Genomic DNA, 15,384 nt, shown 5'->3' with positions numbered 1-15,384 from the left:
ATTTATTTTCTAAAAATGAGATCAGAAATGAAAAAATAAAATCAGCCTTTTAACATCTACGACCGAACTCGTCATGTCCATTATGGAAAGTTTACAGATACAGGGTGCATGGGTCTGTAGAATTGCTTTCATTGTTCTACAGTCCATTCAGACTACAGTGAATGGGGGAGAGCTGAGCCCCATCAAATGGCTCAGAAGTTGATCTGACACTTATCTCCCTCCGCCCACCCGCCATCAGCACCTTCTGCTGACCTCAGCACCAGCTTGCTTTGGCCAGCACCTGTTTACTGTCTGAGATCTGGGGCAGGGGAATGAGGGCGGGGCCACCTGCGGGCTGGGGGGGGGGGGGCATGTTAAGGTACAGTTAACGTTGTTAGTTGTTGGATTGTGTAGTGGGGATCAGTAAATTGAAGGACTCCACAAGACTTCTTCCATACAGAGTGCAAATAATTCTAGTTAAAAGGATATTTTAGTTTCTGGGGTTGCAATACAAGAGATTTGGATAACTGTTCCAGTTGAAAGGCAGTCCTGCAATCTAGGGGTTTAATCCAAAACACATTGACTCAAACTGTGTGGGCCAATTAAAAACATGCATAAAAAGTGAAACAATCTAAAAAATAAAAAAAAGAAACAGAAAACGCGAAGTATCCCTTTTGACATTAATGGGCTGTTGACGGGCTCTTTCTCCTGGGACATTGGACACTGGACACTGGTTTGCGGATGGAATCAGGTCTGTGCCAGCATTGACTGGCTGAAGGCCTCACAAGGTGGCCTCACCAAACCAGGTATAGAACCCACAACCTTCTAGTTAAAAGCGCTGCCATGCGGTGTGTATACAGTTAAAGAGAATGATCCGTGCCTCCCAAATCCCATAGGGGTGTGTCCTGTCCTGAGATGAGCGGCTTTGTCAACTGATTACATCACAATCCCAGAAGGGTAGTTTCCTGTGTGTGTGTGTGTGTGTGTGTGTTTGTGTTTATGTGTTGGGGGGGCACAGATGGCAGCTGGTGGAATTACAATATCGGCACAACACAGATCAGATCCATGCACCCATCCCAGCCCCCCTTTTACTGCTAATGCAACTCTTTATGCAACTACTAATGATTTGGGGTTGGCAGTGTTGTGTTGGAGAAGTTTCAAAGTGAGATTTAGGGTGAGTGAAACAAAGGTTTAATTAGATTAAATGAAAATCATAGCTATACAACTAGCTTTTTAAAGCATACGCTGCAACATAACACATTTTTGCACATGTATAATAATAATATTACTAATAATAATTACAACAGCCTTTGAATTCATGAATATGTATCAGTTTTATTTGTTTAATTGTGACCTTGACTAGAAGACAGGAATAATAGCTTGTGTTGACTAGAAGACTAGAATAATAGTTTATGTTAACAACCTTGTTTCTCCATGTAACTGGTATAATTAATTTCAATAAATGCAATATTTCTTCATGTCGTAAAAATCACTCTCAGTTGTTGAGCAGGGAATTATTGGGGCCAGAGTCAGTGGTGCAGGGTTGCTGGTGATAACTTTTGCTACAATACAGGTGGGATTTCAGCAAAACCCTGACATCCATGTCAAATCTTTAATAATTTCCATGGTTTGCCTTCCTGTTCAAACAAACAACCTAAAAAAATAAATAAAAAATAATAATCAATTCTGATGACCAATAAGCTCAAAGCCACTTATAATAAGACTTGAACATTGAACAACAGCTAGCATAGTTCTCTGCAACCATTTTCCTTGTTGAATACATGTTAATTCTGACCACAGCTGAACTTACAGTACCTATTTAAATTTTTACTAAACATACACTCTCACATATAAGAAAAAAATTAGCCTTGGGGTGATGGTGGGAAAAGAAAACACATTAGGAACACATATGCCTAATGGAGCTTTCAATTCTAATTTCAGAGGAGGGTTTACATCCTCATCCCCTTTTATTGCCATAATCTCTGGCTTGCCCTTCTCAGCAAATCTTCAGGTACTCGCTGACCGCACCCTCCAATGTTGGCACAATGTGATGGAGAGTGTGCCAATCACAAATTGTGATCTTAGGTGCCAGTGTTAAACAAGTAGCGAACAAATAAAAATGAATAAATGATGGAAACTAAACAGCGTTCCACCAGTGAGGGGTTCTGATGATTCCCGAATGGTGTCCGACACATTTTTCTGCCATGGTTTGCGTGCACTCACACCCTTAGAAGGCAAGATTGATATCACTCCTTCCACAATGGTAGTGAGTGGGTCACCTTCACCCACTGCTGAAACATTTATTTCCTGCCGAGAGGGGTATCTTTCAAGGAGAAAATGCCCCCTGTGTACAGAGGAGAATTGAGGAGAATACCACTAACATTATCCATAAGTCATAGCATTCTCAGTCACAAGATTTACTTCCAATAAAACCTTTTCAGAACGCTATGGAATCATGTCTGAGCCAGCGTGGTCCACTTCTATCGACTAGGCATGAGTTGACTGACCTTCTCATCAAAGAGTGACATTGTATTCTCCTGCAGAATTAAAATGAGCCAGAGGGAAAGATTTGGGGGGTTTCCCGGGTTGTGATAACTGATCTAGGAAACTCTGACAAAGTCTGACGAACAGAAGTCTATTTGTGATAAATAGATTTAAAATATAAAGTCATTAACACTGATTAAGCCAATAATAAATTATAATAATGATAATAGTAATGATTGCACTTATATTGGGCTTTTTAACTTCCAACGACCAGGTCCACACCTTTATGTACTTTGGCCAGATGGCCAGTCTGTTAATTACAGCATCTAGTATCATTACTGCACCTTGTGTAATCTTATCTAATGTAAAGCTAAAGTCTGAAATGTATTCCAATGGCCAGACCTTTTCATTTGTGCAATGATATTTGCTGTCAGTTGGTATCATTACCCCACACACTGGCAGTCTTCTGGGGGACAACAACCTCATCTAGCGGCCAGGTTTGATTCCATCCTCAGACTCCAAGCCCAAGATATAATGCATGTAATGTATTTATGCAATTCACTGTATTGTATGCCTAAGAAATATCCTTGTCAAATGCATATGTTATGTGGAAATGAAATTCTTAAAGAAAGGAGAGTGGGGTGCTATTTAATTGGGTCCTGCTCATTTGCATGTAAAATTGTTTGTTTCACAGGTTATCATGTGACTAGCATGATGACAGGTGGCCCTAACTATGAGTCCACCCATGTCACTACCCTCAGGATCCATAGGTCAGCTCAGGTCAGGGTGCATGCCATCCTTTACTGTCAGTCCAAAGCCAATACTCAGACAGACAATGCAGAGTTCAAAGGTCAAACACACCCATCTGTTGTCTCTGAAACCACCCTCTTGTAATGATTTTACACTCGTTTTAATTCTAAATTTATACAGGCTTTACAAACCTAATTTTCTCCAGAGATGAAGTCCCTGTTAACACATAGAGTGGCATGTTGTGTAAGTGCTTAAATACCTAAGGAGTGAGATTATTTGGCAAAATAGTATCTTTTGGCATTCTCTGGAGATCTCTGATCTCTGATTAGTGCTCAATACTTTATTTGATTAATTACTGTTAAACAGAGCGGGTGGTGTTTTGATAGCTGTATTCAGTTGGATGTATTTAAAGATATTGGGAAAATGGGTCTGAGAGATGGAGATTAATGGACACTGGAATGGAGAAGACAAACAGACAGAGAGGCTGGAAACTGTAAGGGGGCACATGGATATTAAGGGTATTAATCAGTGTATCAATGTAATTCGGTTTCAAAGAAAGAGCAAAGTTGCCAGAATAAAGCACACATCCTAAATAACGACGAAAGAAAGAGGAGGAAAATTAGCAGCAGACTAATTAGGAGAAAATCACACAAGGGTCAGGAATTAGGCAGGTAGAAAGCATACACCATATGGTCGGAAACCAGGGCTCTTTACTGCTCTATCAATCTCACTGCTAATTGGTTTTCTATCCCTACTTCCTACCCCCTCAACCCTGGCTCCTATTTGGTGTCTTTGCTAACTACTCAAAATAGGTTTTGTGGCAGACTAAGCAGCTTAGCTTTGATAGTATGGGTTGCAATGTTTACAGGATGTGTCTGTTATAGTGTAGGAATAGCCCACTGACATCAATAAATGTGACATCACAGCCACCTGTAGTATGAGAAAACAGAAAATGTTCCTACAAAATTTTCAAAAAACTTCAAAAACTTTTTTTTTCAAAGTACATGTAGTAGATTAGAGAGTATGTATTCCACTGTTTTTTCATTGTGCTTTTCCCTACTTTTTGTTATTCTAAATGATGAAAGTACAGAATAGGAAAAGGCAAAAATGGACACACACACACAAACACACACACACTCACAAACGTGCATGCACACTCACAAACGTGCACATACATGTACACATGTACACATACTCACAAACATGCACATGCACATACATACACACACACACACACTTGCACATGCATACACACACACACACACACATACACACACTCACCTACTCACAAACATGCACATGCACATACACATACATACACACACACATACTTGCACATGCACATACACACACACTCACCTACACACAAACATGCACGTACACACACACACACACACACACACACATACACAGGCCTCATTAAATGACATAATTACCGTATCTGCCAGCTGATGTATAGTATCTTCCAGCTAAGCTCAGGCTCACTCTATAAGACTGTTCTGCATGTGAGCACCATAGTCACCTGATACTTCAGTCTCAGAGCACTCAGACACAACTTAATCACAGTCCAGACTCAGGCCAGACCCAGGCTAGACACAGGGACTTTGTCTTGGTTCTGTACATTAACACACGATCATATTTTTTTATATCAGCAAACCAATGTGGGTAAGCTGGCACATGCACACATGTACACTAGCAAGGCATTCTGGGATTGAGCCACTGCTTCAAGCCTCAGAAAGAGTCAGATGACCTCTGAAGAGGATAAACTAATGATGAGATTGAGGGAAATATGCAGGGAGGGTCGGGAGCACATAATGTGCAGACCTTCGCGTTCCATGTCTTTCTTCCCTCCTGCTCACGTCTGCCTGCCTGGTACAGGCTGTTCAGTGTGACTGATTGATCCGTCTGGAGAGGGGTGGTAAAGATTAAGAGGATGACCAGTAAGGATGTGCTTACACAGTGGCTGAAGCTTATCCTTCGGCGTCTCTCCCACTAGGAGTCTACAGAACCTCGTCCCCCACACACACAAACACACAGTCACGAGCAGGACAGGAGGAGCACTCCCATCTCCCACCCCACACAGTTCCACACTTTTACTCCGCCCATCTTCCCAGAGACACTGAAATCTTCCAGCACCTTCCACAGTCACCTACCACAGGCTTTGAGCAGGGTAGACAGCATTGGAACCAACAGAGCGGCTAACGACTAGCTATTTGGTCTATTAGCCAGACGGACTGCACACGGTTCCGAAACTCTGCCTTGATCTAGGGGCACCAACTGCACCTGCTGACCCCTGGGAATCTGTCCTTCTGGTGACTCCACCTCTCTGACCTCATCCTTACTTGGGAGTCAGGCTCAAGATACATAAATGGGGTACACTGTATACACCCCTAAACTCTAATTTAAAAAAAACTCACAGCAAGGTGGATACATTTATCAGGAACACTTGCATTTACCCAGGATTCTCCTCTCTCACCCTCTTATTGGAGACCTCTTCTTAACTTTGGGTGGATGGAGGATTACTGCTCCCAGATCTCCATACCTTCCTCATCCTCCAGTGGGTCCTCAGGGAACAACGGCTCAGATGTCACCCGTGGAGGTAAGAATTCCACTTCCTGCAGTACAGAAGTCCTGGAGTGCATTTTCCTTTACATATGGTGATGCTAAATGTGCAAAAATTGAGCAGTATTATAGAATGTGCAACATTTTACAAAGGTACCCCATAGTAAAAAAAAGAATCTTCCTTGAAATGTTACTAACCAAAATGTGCAATTTTATGATTTGATTTTGAAATTGCCAGCAATCTGGAATCTGGAAGGAAATTTACTCCTGTCCAAAGGTTTATAGAGTACTAAAAATCTTTGATCCAAGTCAATTTGCACAGTAAGATACTATGTTCAGGCATTTTTCAATTAATCTATATTTCCTAACCTGTAATATCGTGCAAATTGTTTGTCAATACTAATATTATGTTTTTTTTTCATTCTTGTGAGCTTTTACAACAAAGAATTGTACTGTATATACTGTACGCTTAAACATGACAATCAATGAACTTGACTTGGTTTGACTTGGCTTGTGTGGGAGTGAGGGGACAGGACACCCTTCTTCAACTTTAGCAATTTTGACTTACCAATACATTGCCATACTTTCCATTTGAATTTACTAATTCAAACTGCTTACATTCTAAATGAACCTGTTTGATACTCTTGATTTACTTTTATATTATCATAATCCAACCCCGGATTTTGTACACGATTGAGAGTATATGATGTGTGGGAGCATGAGGTAAGAGGGTTCTATGGTTTATAAGAGGTCAACTGATGAAGGCGTGAAGCAGATCCTATCAGGTGGCAAACCTGATCTTTGTGTTATCATAAATGGTCAGCACCCTTTAATAAGGCAGTAATGTATGGAGTTAGATGCATGTAGCTTCCAAAATGTTTTGTAATCACAAATTGAGATTTGCGTATGTATTCGGAGAGAGTAAACACTGGATTGTACTGTATATGTAATTCTCTGATCTGCACATATTTCCTAAAATTTTTGGCTAATTTCTGAGAATTCACTTTGTGTTCATATGAAGTCACAAATCTTGAATGGTTTCACAAATCTGTAACAAATCTGTAAATGAATGTGAGAGTACACACAAGACACAGTTGCAAACTTGTACAACTAGAGAAAAGACAACTGAGTAATCAAGTTGTAGCAGCCCAGATCTAGACTATCAGTACAATACCTGCTTTGTAAACAGAGACGCTGTTAAAAGAAGTAAAAAAACGGAACTGTATGATACGCACGTGTAAGTAGGCTATATCACATGGCAAAGATAAAATGTCCTCAGTTTTGTTACCTGGCTTAGTCTTCATAAAAATTATCCATCATGGCATATTCATGGCATGTCAGGCAGGGGTGGAAAAGTACCTTCAGCTATATGTGAAATGCCTTTTTCTAATCCACAAATGAATATGCTTTGGAAAAAACAAATAATTAATTACGTTAATTGAGCCAGGTAATTTGAGGAAACAAAAATCTGCATGTGCAAGGAATGAAGCTGCCTGCCCTTAATTAATTTATACCGTCTTTGTCTTGAGGGTGAGGCATCAAGACACACAAGGTGAGGTAATCAGTCACCTCCCTCTCTAAACCAAGAAGGTAAATTAATTTGTGAAAATGGGAGGTATGCTGTATGTTGGAGAAAATATCTGCTGACACTGGGACCTCTGGACCTGCAGTTGAATAGCTCTGACCTACTGGCCAACAATGTTCACCTTGTGGTGCGTAGTGTTCCCATTGTTGTTATTATCCCCATCGTCTTGTATTGGAAAAAAAAAATTACTTCGGAATTCTTTATTTAACAAAAGTTAAACAAACACCCACAGATACATGCTGCTAAAGAACGCTAATGTATGCTTGCTTTTGACTGGAAATGTGAACTTTTAATTTGAAAATGTTGCCTCTGAGACTAATGTTTACAGTTCAATGTAGAAGCAACCATACTGCCAAAATGCATGCATGTAAAAATAGAGCGCACACTCACACAATGAGTTCTGCATGTGCTGAAAGTGCAAGAAACACATACAGATTAAATAGTTACATACACTAATTGGGTTTCACATTTATGCTTCAATAAATTTGAGTTATTTGATTTTACCTTTGCAATTTTATTTCCATTTGCAAATCTCAGTTTATAATTACTAAACATTTTGGCAGCAATCTAACCCCATACTAATGGGCTGCTACTGAGCACATTCCCGGGAAGCCATGCCTACCCACCTAGGAGTTTCAAAACTTAAGATTTAGTGACAGTTCTGCCACTTTAAATAGTTGGTTATACTGTCCTCGATTTAAATTGTAATGTGTGGTTTAGTTGCCTTTACTTTGAAATCATTTATATTATCTTTTTTGTCATCATGGTGCACTTTCTGTCTCTCCCTCTCTCTGTCACACTCAGCATCTCTTTCACCCCTTTTTCACTCGCTCTCTAACATCCTCTCTTTTTCACTCCGTCTCTTCCTGCTCCTCTTCCTCTCCTTCCTTCCCCCTTGCGCTCTCCTCCAGAGCAGAGCCCTGCCCCTGGTAAATCACTCGGCCCCGCCCTGCTGTGTAAGGTGTGCGGGGACAGCAGCAGCGGTAAGCATTACGGGATCTATGCGTGTAACGGTTGCAGCGGCTTCTTCAAGCGGAGTGTGCGGAGGAGGCTCATCTACAGGTGAGGAGGGCGGGGCCCTGGGGCGGGGCAGGCAGGATTCCTTGGGTAGTTCCTGCTCCCGTCTCCTCTTTTTCTTCGTGATTGGTAAAGATGCTTTAATCATTATGGCTCACACTGCGGCCCCTAATCTCTAAGAATTGCAATTTAGCTCTTATCCAGAATCATTGCAAGTAAAAACTTTCACACCTAAGTAAACACAGCGGTAGTAAAATTTTAAAATATGAAGATATCAGTGCCCACCCCCTTTGCCAGGCTAGTCCATGCTTCACTCCCCACTCTCACAGGTGCCAGGCTAGCATGGGTATGTGTCCCGTGGACAAAGCACACAGGAACCAGTGCCAAGCCTGCCGACTGAAGAAGTGCCTCCAGGCTGGCATGAACAAGGATGGTGAGTGCAGCCATTTTCTGTTCTAAACGTTACTGTGCGCTTGTAGATACCATGCCATGTTAGTGTAAAACTGGCTCCCTTCAGCACCTGCTGACCTTCAGGAACAAGATAGGCAATCCCAGTTGTAGAGGATGATGTGAAGTGACTGTTTTTGTTAGGTTCTGTATGCTGTCTCTGATCTCTCTCTCTCTCCTGTCTCCCCTGACCTCCCCCACCACAAACAAACACACACACACACACACACACACACATGCACGCACACCCACACACACATGCACAACATGCACATACCACACGCACACACACACACACACACACACACACACACACACACCCACACGCACACACACGCACACACCACACACACGCACACGCACACACGCACACACACGCACACACGCACACACACACACACACACACACACACACCAGCACACGCACACACACACACACACACACACATGCACACACACACACGCACACACACGCACACACAGCGGTGCAGAATGAGCGGCAGCCTCGCAGTACAGCGCAGGTGAGGTTGGACTCGATTGACCTGGATGCCAAGCAGCAACACCTGGCCACCACATGGGAGCCAACCCCACCTTCCTCCTCCACCTCCTCCTCCTCCTGCTCCTTCTCTGACGCCACCAGGCCTCACATTACCTCGTCCATCTCCTCCTCCATCACCTCCTCCACCCCCTTGCCGCAGTGTGCCGCACCTCAGAACAACCACCGCTTCATGGCCAGCCTGATGACTGCAGAGACGTGTGCCAAACTGGAGCCGGAGGATGGTGAGAGAACACAGAGAACACCAGAACACTAGAACCCCCAGAACAACACAAGAGAACACCGGAACACTAGAACCCCCAGAACAACACAAGAGAACACCGGAACACTAGAACCCCCAGAACAACACAAGAGAACACCAGAACACTAGAACCCCCAGAATAACACAAGAAAACACCAGAGCACTAGAACGCCCAGAACACAAGAACACCAGAACAATAGAACCCCCAGAACAACACAAGAGAACACCAAAACATTAGAACACCCAGAACACCAGAACTCCCAGAACAACACAAGAGAACACCAGAACACTAGAACCCCCAGAATAACACAAGAAAACACCAGAGCACTAGAACGCCAAGAACACCAGAACAATAGAACCCCCAGAACAACACAAGAGAACACCAAAACATTAGAACACCCAGAACACCAGAACTCCCAGAACAACACAAGAGAACACCAGAACCCTAGAACCCCCAGAACACTAGAACACAAGAACACCACAACACTAGAACCCACAGTGCACTAGAACACGAGAACAACAGAAAATCACTGTAGTTACAAAAACAGGCTATTTAATCCATCATGGCATGCATGGATGTAAAAGAATAAGGAATGGAATGACATTAAAACATCAGTGGGGAACTACACAGTAAAAATTAGAAGCAGAAATTTTATCAGTGATAAAAGCTTAGTCTTATTTACAAAAATGAATGACACATTTGATCCCTTACAATGTTCAATTCTTCAATTAGTCTTCATGAGCCATCTGCGTAAGACCTCAGCCAAGTCCTGTTGCTCTTTTCTGTACCTCTCTGGGGGTTTTCCAGTGAGTGAACAATGTGCCTTCACATCAATACAACACTAAAATATCTGCTTGTATTTGTGCACTCTTTAAAACGGCATGTACTCAACCAAAGGGATGTCAATATCACAATTTCACATTCTCTGGACCTGAATTATTCTGTGTGTGTTTCAGCGGATGAGAACATCGACGTGACGAGCGGCGAGCCAGAGAGGACGCCCTCGGACTGCCGGATGTCGCTCTGGCCTTCCGGGAGCCAGGAGAACGTGTACGAGACCTCTGCTCGCCTGCTTTTCATGTCCGTCAAATGGGCCAAGAACCTGCCCATCTTCTCTAACCTGCCCTTCCGAGACCAGGTGAGGCCCATGACTCCGCCCTCCACAGCGTGTTCCGCTGAAAATGCAGTCAGTTACTTTTTCACACGGGTAATATCGGTATCTGATAACGTTTTTCATTAAGCAAATGAAATAATAATTTTAAAAATGTGTTCGTTGTTTACTCCGTTTCCCTTTGTCTAATGTTACATTTTATCTGAAGATATGAAACCAATCAGTGTGACAAATATGCAATAATAGAGAAAATCAGGAAGAAGCAAATACATTCTCACAGCATTGTATAATTTGCATACGATGAGAATGAGAATGAGAATTTGTACATGGATGTAGTCTGTGAAGCAGGTTTTTTCAGTGGAGATAAGCTCCACCCACATGCTCATTCTCAGGTGATCCTATTGGAGGAAGCCTGGAGTGAGCTCTTCCTGCTGTGTGCGGTGCAGTGGTCCATGCCCCTGGAGAGCTGCCCTCTGCTGTCCCTACCTGACCTGTCCCCAACCTCACATAGCAAGGCCAGCACCTCCACTGCTCAGCTGCGCCTCCTGCAGGAAGTTTTTGGCCGCTTCAGGGCCTTGTCCATCGACCCCACTGAGTTCGCCTGCCTGAAGGGCATCATCCTGTTCAAGCCAGGTGGGTCCCTGGCTCACACCTATTGTGAAGGATTATTCAAGGTGGTCATGTAATTTGGTGAAAATTCTCTTTTATTATTTTTCCTGACTGAGCAGAGGCCCGTGGCTTGAAGGATCCAGAACAGGTCGAAAACTTGCAGGATCAGTCTCAGCTGATGCTGGATCAGCACGTCCACGCACAATATCCTGGTCAGCCTGCCAGGTAAACGCATCGGGCCCTGACACCGAATCTGCCTATGACTCTGTGACTCAGTCCTGTTCTCTGTGCAGGTTTTAGACTCTCTGTGACTCAGTCCTGTTCTCTGTGCAGGTTTTAGACTCTCTGTGACTCAGTCCTGTTCTCTGTGCAGGTTTTAGACTCTCTGTGACTCATCCCTGTTCTCTGTGCAGGTTTAGACTCTCTGTGACTCAGTCCTGTTCTCTGTGTAGATTTAGACTCTCTGTGACTCAGTCCTGTTCTCTGTGCAGTTTTAGACTCTCTGTGACTCAGTCCTGTTCTCTGTGCAGGTTTAGACTCTCTGTGACTCAGTCCTGTTCTCTGTGCAGGTGTAGACTCTCTGTGACTCAGCCCTGTTCTCTGTGCTGGTTTAGACTCTCTGTGACTCTCCCCTGTTCTCTGTGCAGGTTTAGACTCTCTGTGACTCAGCCCTGTTCTCTGTGTAGATTTAGACTCTCTGTGACTCAGTCCTGTTCTCTGTGCAGGTTTAGATTGTGACTTTGTGACTCCCTGACTGACTCATCCCAGTGCATGTCTATATTCTGACTCTCTGACTCTGACTCATCATCTGTGCAGGTTTGGGAAACTCCTGCTGCTTCTTCCTTCCCTGCGCTTTGTGGCATCGGAACAAATCGAGCTCCTCTTCTTCCACACCACCATTGGCAACACGCCCATGGAGAAGCTGCTCTGTGACATGTTCAAGAACTAGTCCGAGTCAGACTGGCTCGACATGAGAGTAATTAACGGCATTTTCTGTCCTTAGAAGCTTTATTGTACTTATGTTTTGGTAAAAAAGCTTTTCTAATAAACATGTTTTTCCACTTTCTGTAGTGCTATTTGTCCCTCATTGTATCCTAGGTTTAACTGGATCTCATCAGTTTCCTTTTCCTAATATTGTGTGATGATGTATATTTTAGAAACTCTTATGCATGCACGGTTTAAGTGTTGTTTTCTCCATACAGCAATACAGACCCTTTCCCCTTATAATCTAACATACACTCACACAGAAATCAGAAAATAGGGCTTTATTTGATAATCAGACACAGTTTGCAAAATTGTCTCTCACAATAGCATTGGTACAGCTATGGGGAATAACTCATTCAATATCTATGACCTGAAATTTGGCACACAGTCAAAAAACGTAGATGGCAATAAACAAAATGTCTACTATATTTCTACGATGAAGTCTAATAGAACTGTACTGCTATTTTTTTTAAATAAATTGATTTGACCCCCTTTCTCTGCAGTTTGAAATGCCCATCATCTTTTATCAGCCTCCATCACTTCTGCGCAAGAATGTGCTCTCCTTCGTAGCATGTGATGTCAGCCGCAGCTTTCTATCAGAAAGATTTTTTATCAGAAAGCTGCAGCTGACATTCACAAGAACACCCAATTGACGTCCGAACACCCAATTGATGACCAGGGTGGGGTGGGGTGGCTGACTTAACTCCTCCCGTCGCTCGGCGATGCTAGAGCCAGTTGTGTGTGTCACCATGCAGGATTGCCAGCGACAGTTGACGCAGCATGATTTGAATTCCATATCAGATCATGGAGCCCATTCATGCACTAGATTAGTGCCTTTACCGTCATGGCACCCAGTGTCACCCAGCAACCCCCCTGTACTGTTCAAAGTCTGCCCACACAGCTCTATGTAGTATAAAATTAAATACAGGCCAAATGTAAAATATTATAAAATGTTACTCAATAGCAAAATAAAATGTTTTTGTAAACTGACACATTGTTATAAATTAAAAGTGCAATATCAAGATGACATTGAGCTGAGCAATTCAGACAGTTACATAAAAAAGTGGATCCTTATGCTTTACAGAGATACTCACCTCAAATATGTTAAATTCAAGTGCAGCCCAAGCTAAAACCATATAATCAGTAATCTTTTCGCATATCATAAAACTAAATTAGGTTAGAAGAGCTTTAAACAAAACCAGGTCAAAACCTAGTATAGACCTAACACACGTCATCCGGTCGACCAATGGTGTAACTTCATCACACACTCAGTCACTCACTCAGTCACTTAGTCACAGACATTCATGTTTGTAGGGCTGGCCCCGCTGTTGCGGTCTTGCCAAAAAGAGGACAACACTGCCATCTGGTGACTGTTCAAGTGTAGCAAAATCACTATCAATATACCATCAGCAGTGCCTGATCCTCCTGCTGGAATCACATGCAATCACATCACCTTGATTTCTTGATTTCTGCTGCATCATTTTTGGATAACTTCCCTATTTCAGTATAAGTCTATTCACAACTTATAGACAAGCCCACAGACAAGGCTATTAATGTTAAAACAAGCACAATTGCATGCAAACACATTTTTTGAACGGAATGACTTATGATATATGTTTAAATTGCTTAACGAATGCATTAAATGTATGAAAGATGCAAAAGAAAATGATGTAACATTCTGTGTGTTGACAAACAGTAGGAGCTAGGCTTTTGACTGGGGCCTGTGGCTTCTGGACAAAATGAGTGACGGAGAGTAGGTTACTTCAGCGGGTCCAGCTGCCTGTGTCGGCCAGGAGGACCCATCGCAGAGAGAGAGGCGCTCTTCTAGTGGAGATAAAAGCAGCAGTCAGCTGACCACCCACAGAGGGGCCTTGCAGAAAGGTAGACTGCCATCTCTTCAGACGCAGTCAGAACTCTTGCTGTCGTTACTCTACGCAAAGCATGAAATACATAGCGATAGCGATGGGTCGGGTATGCTGGGGTAGCTAGCTAGCACGCATTTCTTCTGGCTTTAAGGCTAGAGCTCAGATGCAATTTGTTTTGTTTTGACGCACTGACCAGAGGCAGATTGTGCAAGATCATGCTCGATGTTCGGGTGAAACCGTGGTCCTGTTCGCTCAACCTGGTTAGCATGTCCTGCTTCTCTTTCCCCCAGTGCCTGGAGTTCTCATTCAGCTGAAACCAGAGACGGACGCACACACACGCGCACGCACGCACGCACACACACGCGGTCCACATCACACATACAGTATAGGCTAACTGGGAGGTAAGAAGGTGGATCTGTGCGTGTCTAGGTGTGTGTGTGTGTGTGTGTGTTTGTGTGTGTTTGTGTGCGTGTGCGTGTGCGTTTGTGTTTGTGTGTGTACATGTGTGCATGCGTGTGTGTGTGTATGTGTGTGCGTGCGTTTGTGTGCGAGTGTGTGCATGTGTGTGTGTGTGCATGTGAGTGTGTGAGTGTGTGTGTACATTTGTGAGTGTGTGTGTGTGTGTGTGTGTGTGTGCGCATGTGTGCGTGTGTGTGTATGTGTGCGTGTGTGTGTATGTGTGTGTGTGTGTGCGTGTGCATGTGTGTGTGTGTGTGTGTGTGAGTGTGCGTTTGTGTTTGTGTGTGTGTGTGTGTGTGTATGTGTGTGGATGAGTGTATGAATACATGGGCGTGTTGTGGGACAGTACCTGGCTCTCCAGCGTGCGGATCCGTGCGTTTGCTCTCTCTAGCTGGCTCAGGAGACTCAGTCTTTCACTGTCTGGGAAAACCACCTGTTTCTGAGAAAGGGGTTTGCAAAATCCATTATTAGGGCCTCAAATCCATAATTGGTGTAAAGCTGCTGGTAATGAACCCAATGACAATATCCATGTTTACATCACTGAGGATGTGAGAGACTTTAATGCATATGAAATCATCCTGAAGTGTTTCCAGGTAACCACATTTGCCTGCCTCCATTGGAGGGGATTCTGAATTTCAGAGCAATGTTTCCAGAGGATCTGTAGTTCAAAGTGCTCTGCTTCACCTTAATGTGTCTGAAATCATCTTTTAGCTCACAAGTGCCAAAGGAGTTCA

At 43.3% G+C, this 15,384-nt stretch overlaps 2 protein-coding genes across 6 annotated transcripts in view; one reads left to right on the top strand and one right to left on the bottom strand.

Moving 5' to 3' along the window:
- Positions 1-5,130: 5,130 nt before the first annotated feature.
- LOC135254951 (photoreceptor-specific nuclear receptor-like) lies at positions 5,131-12,408 on the top strand. 4 transcript variants are annotated; one of them, XM_064335574.1, is made up of 9 exons: positions 5,131-5,525; positions 5,703-5,812; positions 8,272-8,422; positions 8,707-8,810; positions 9,308-9,604; positions 10,579-10,760; positions 11,126-11,366; positions 11,462-11,567; positions 12,159-12,408. In XM_064335574.1, the coding sequence occupies exons 2-9, from the start codon at positions 5,725-5,727 to the stop codon at positions 12,289-12,291; spliced, it is 1,302 nt and encodes a 433-aa protein (XP_064191644.1). In that variant the 5' UTR covers positions 5,131-5,525; positions 5,703-5,724; the 3' UTR covers positions 12,292-12,408. The 4 variants fall into 4 exon arrangements, with proteins under 4 accessions (XP_064191644.1, XP_064191645.1, XP_064191643.1 ...); XM_064335575.1 differs by having other exon boundaries at positions 5,131-5,812; positions 8,277-8,422; XM_064335573.1 differs by having other exon boundaries at positions 5,132-5,812.
- Positions 12,409-12,592: 184 nt separating this feature from the next.
- The window catches only part of ccdc33 (coiled-coil domain containing 33), a 76,463-nt gene continuing 73,671 nt past the window's right edge, over positions 12,593-15,384 (bottom strand). Inside the window, exons 22-24 of one of the 2 annotated variants that reach the window (XM_064335569.1) lie at positions 15,000-15,089; positions 14,385-14,501; positions 12,593-14,150 (exon numbers count right to left, since the gene is read on the bottom strand). In XM_064335569.1, coding sequence (XP_064191639.1) covers positions 14,085-14,150; positions 14,385-14,501; positions 15,000-15,089 — 273 coding nt within the window. In that variant the 3' untranslated portion in view covers positions 12,593-14,084. The remainder of the gene's footprint in view (positions 14,151-14,384; positions 14,502-14,999; positions 15,090-15,384) is intronic. The other variant, XM_064335570.1, reaches the window with a different exon arrangement.

This window comes from Anguilla rostrata, chromosome 5, assembly GCF_018555375.3.
Source record: "Anguilla rostrata isolate EN2019 chromosome 5, ASM1855537v3, whole genome shotgun sequence".
Lineage (NCBI taxonomy): Eukaryota > Metazoa > Chordata > Actinopteri > Anguilliformes > Anguillidae > Anguilla > Anguilla rostrata.
Note: the sequence above shows the minus strand (reverse complement) of the source record. Positions and strands in the feature narration are given on the sequence as shown.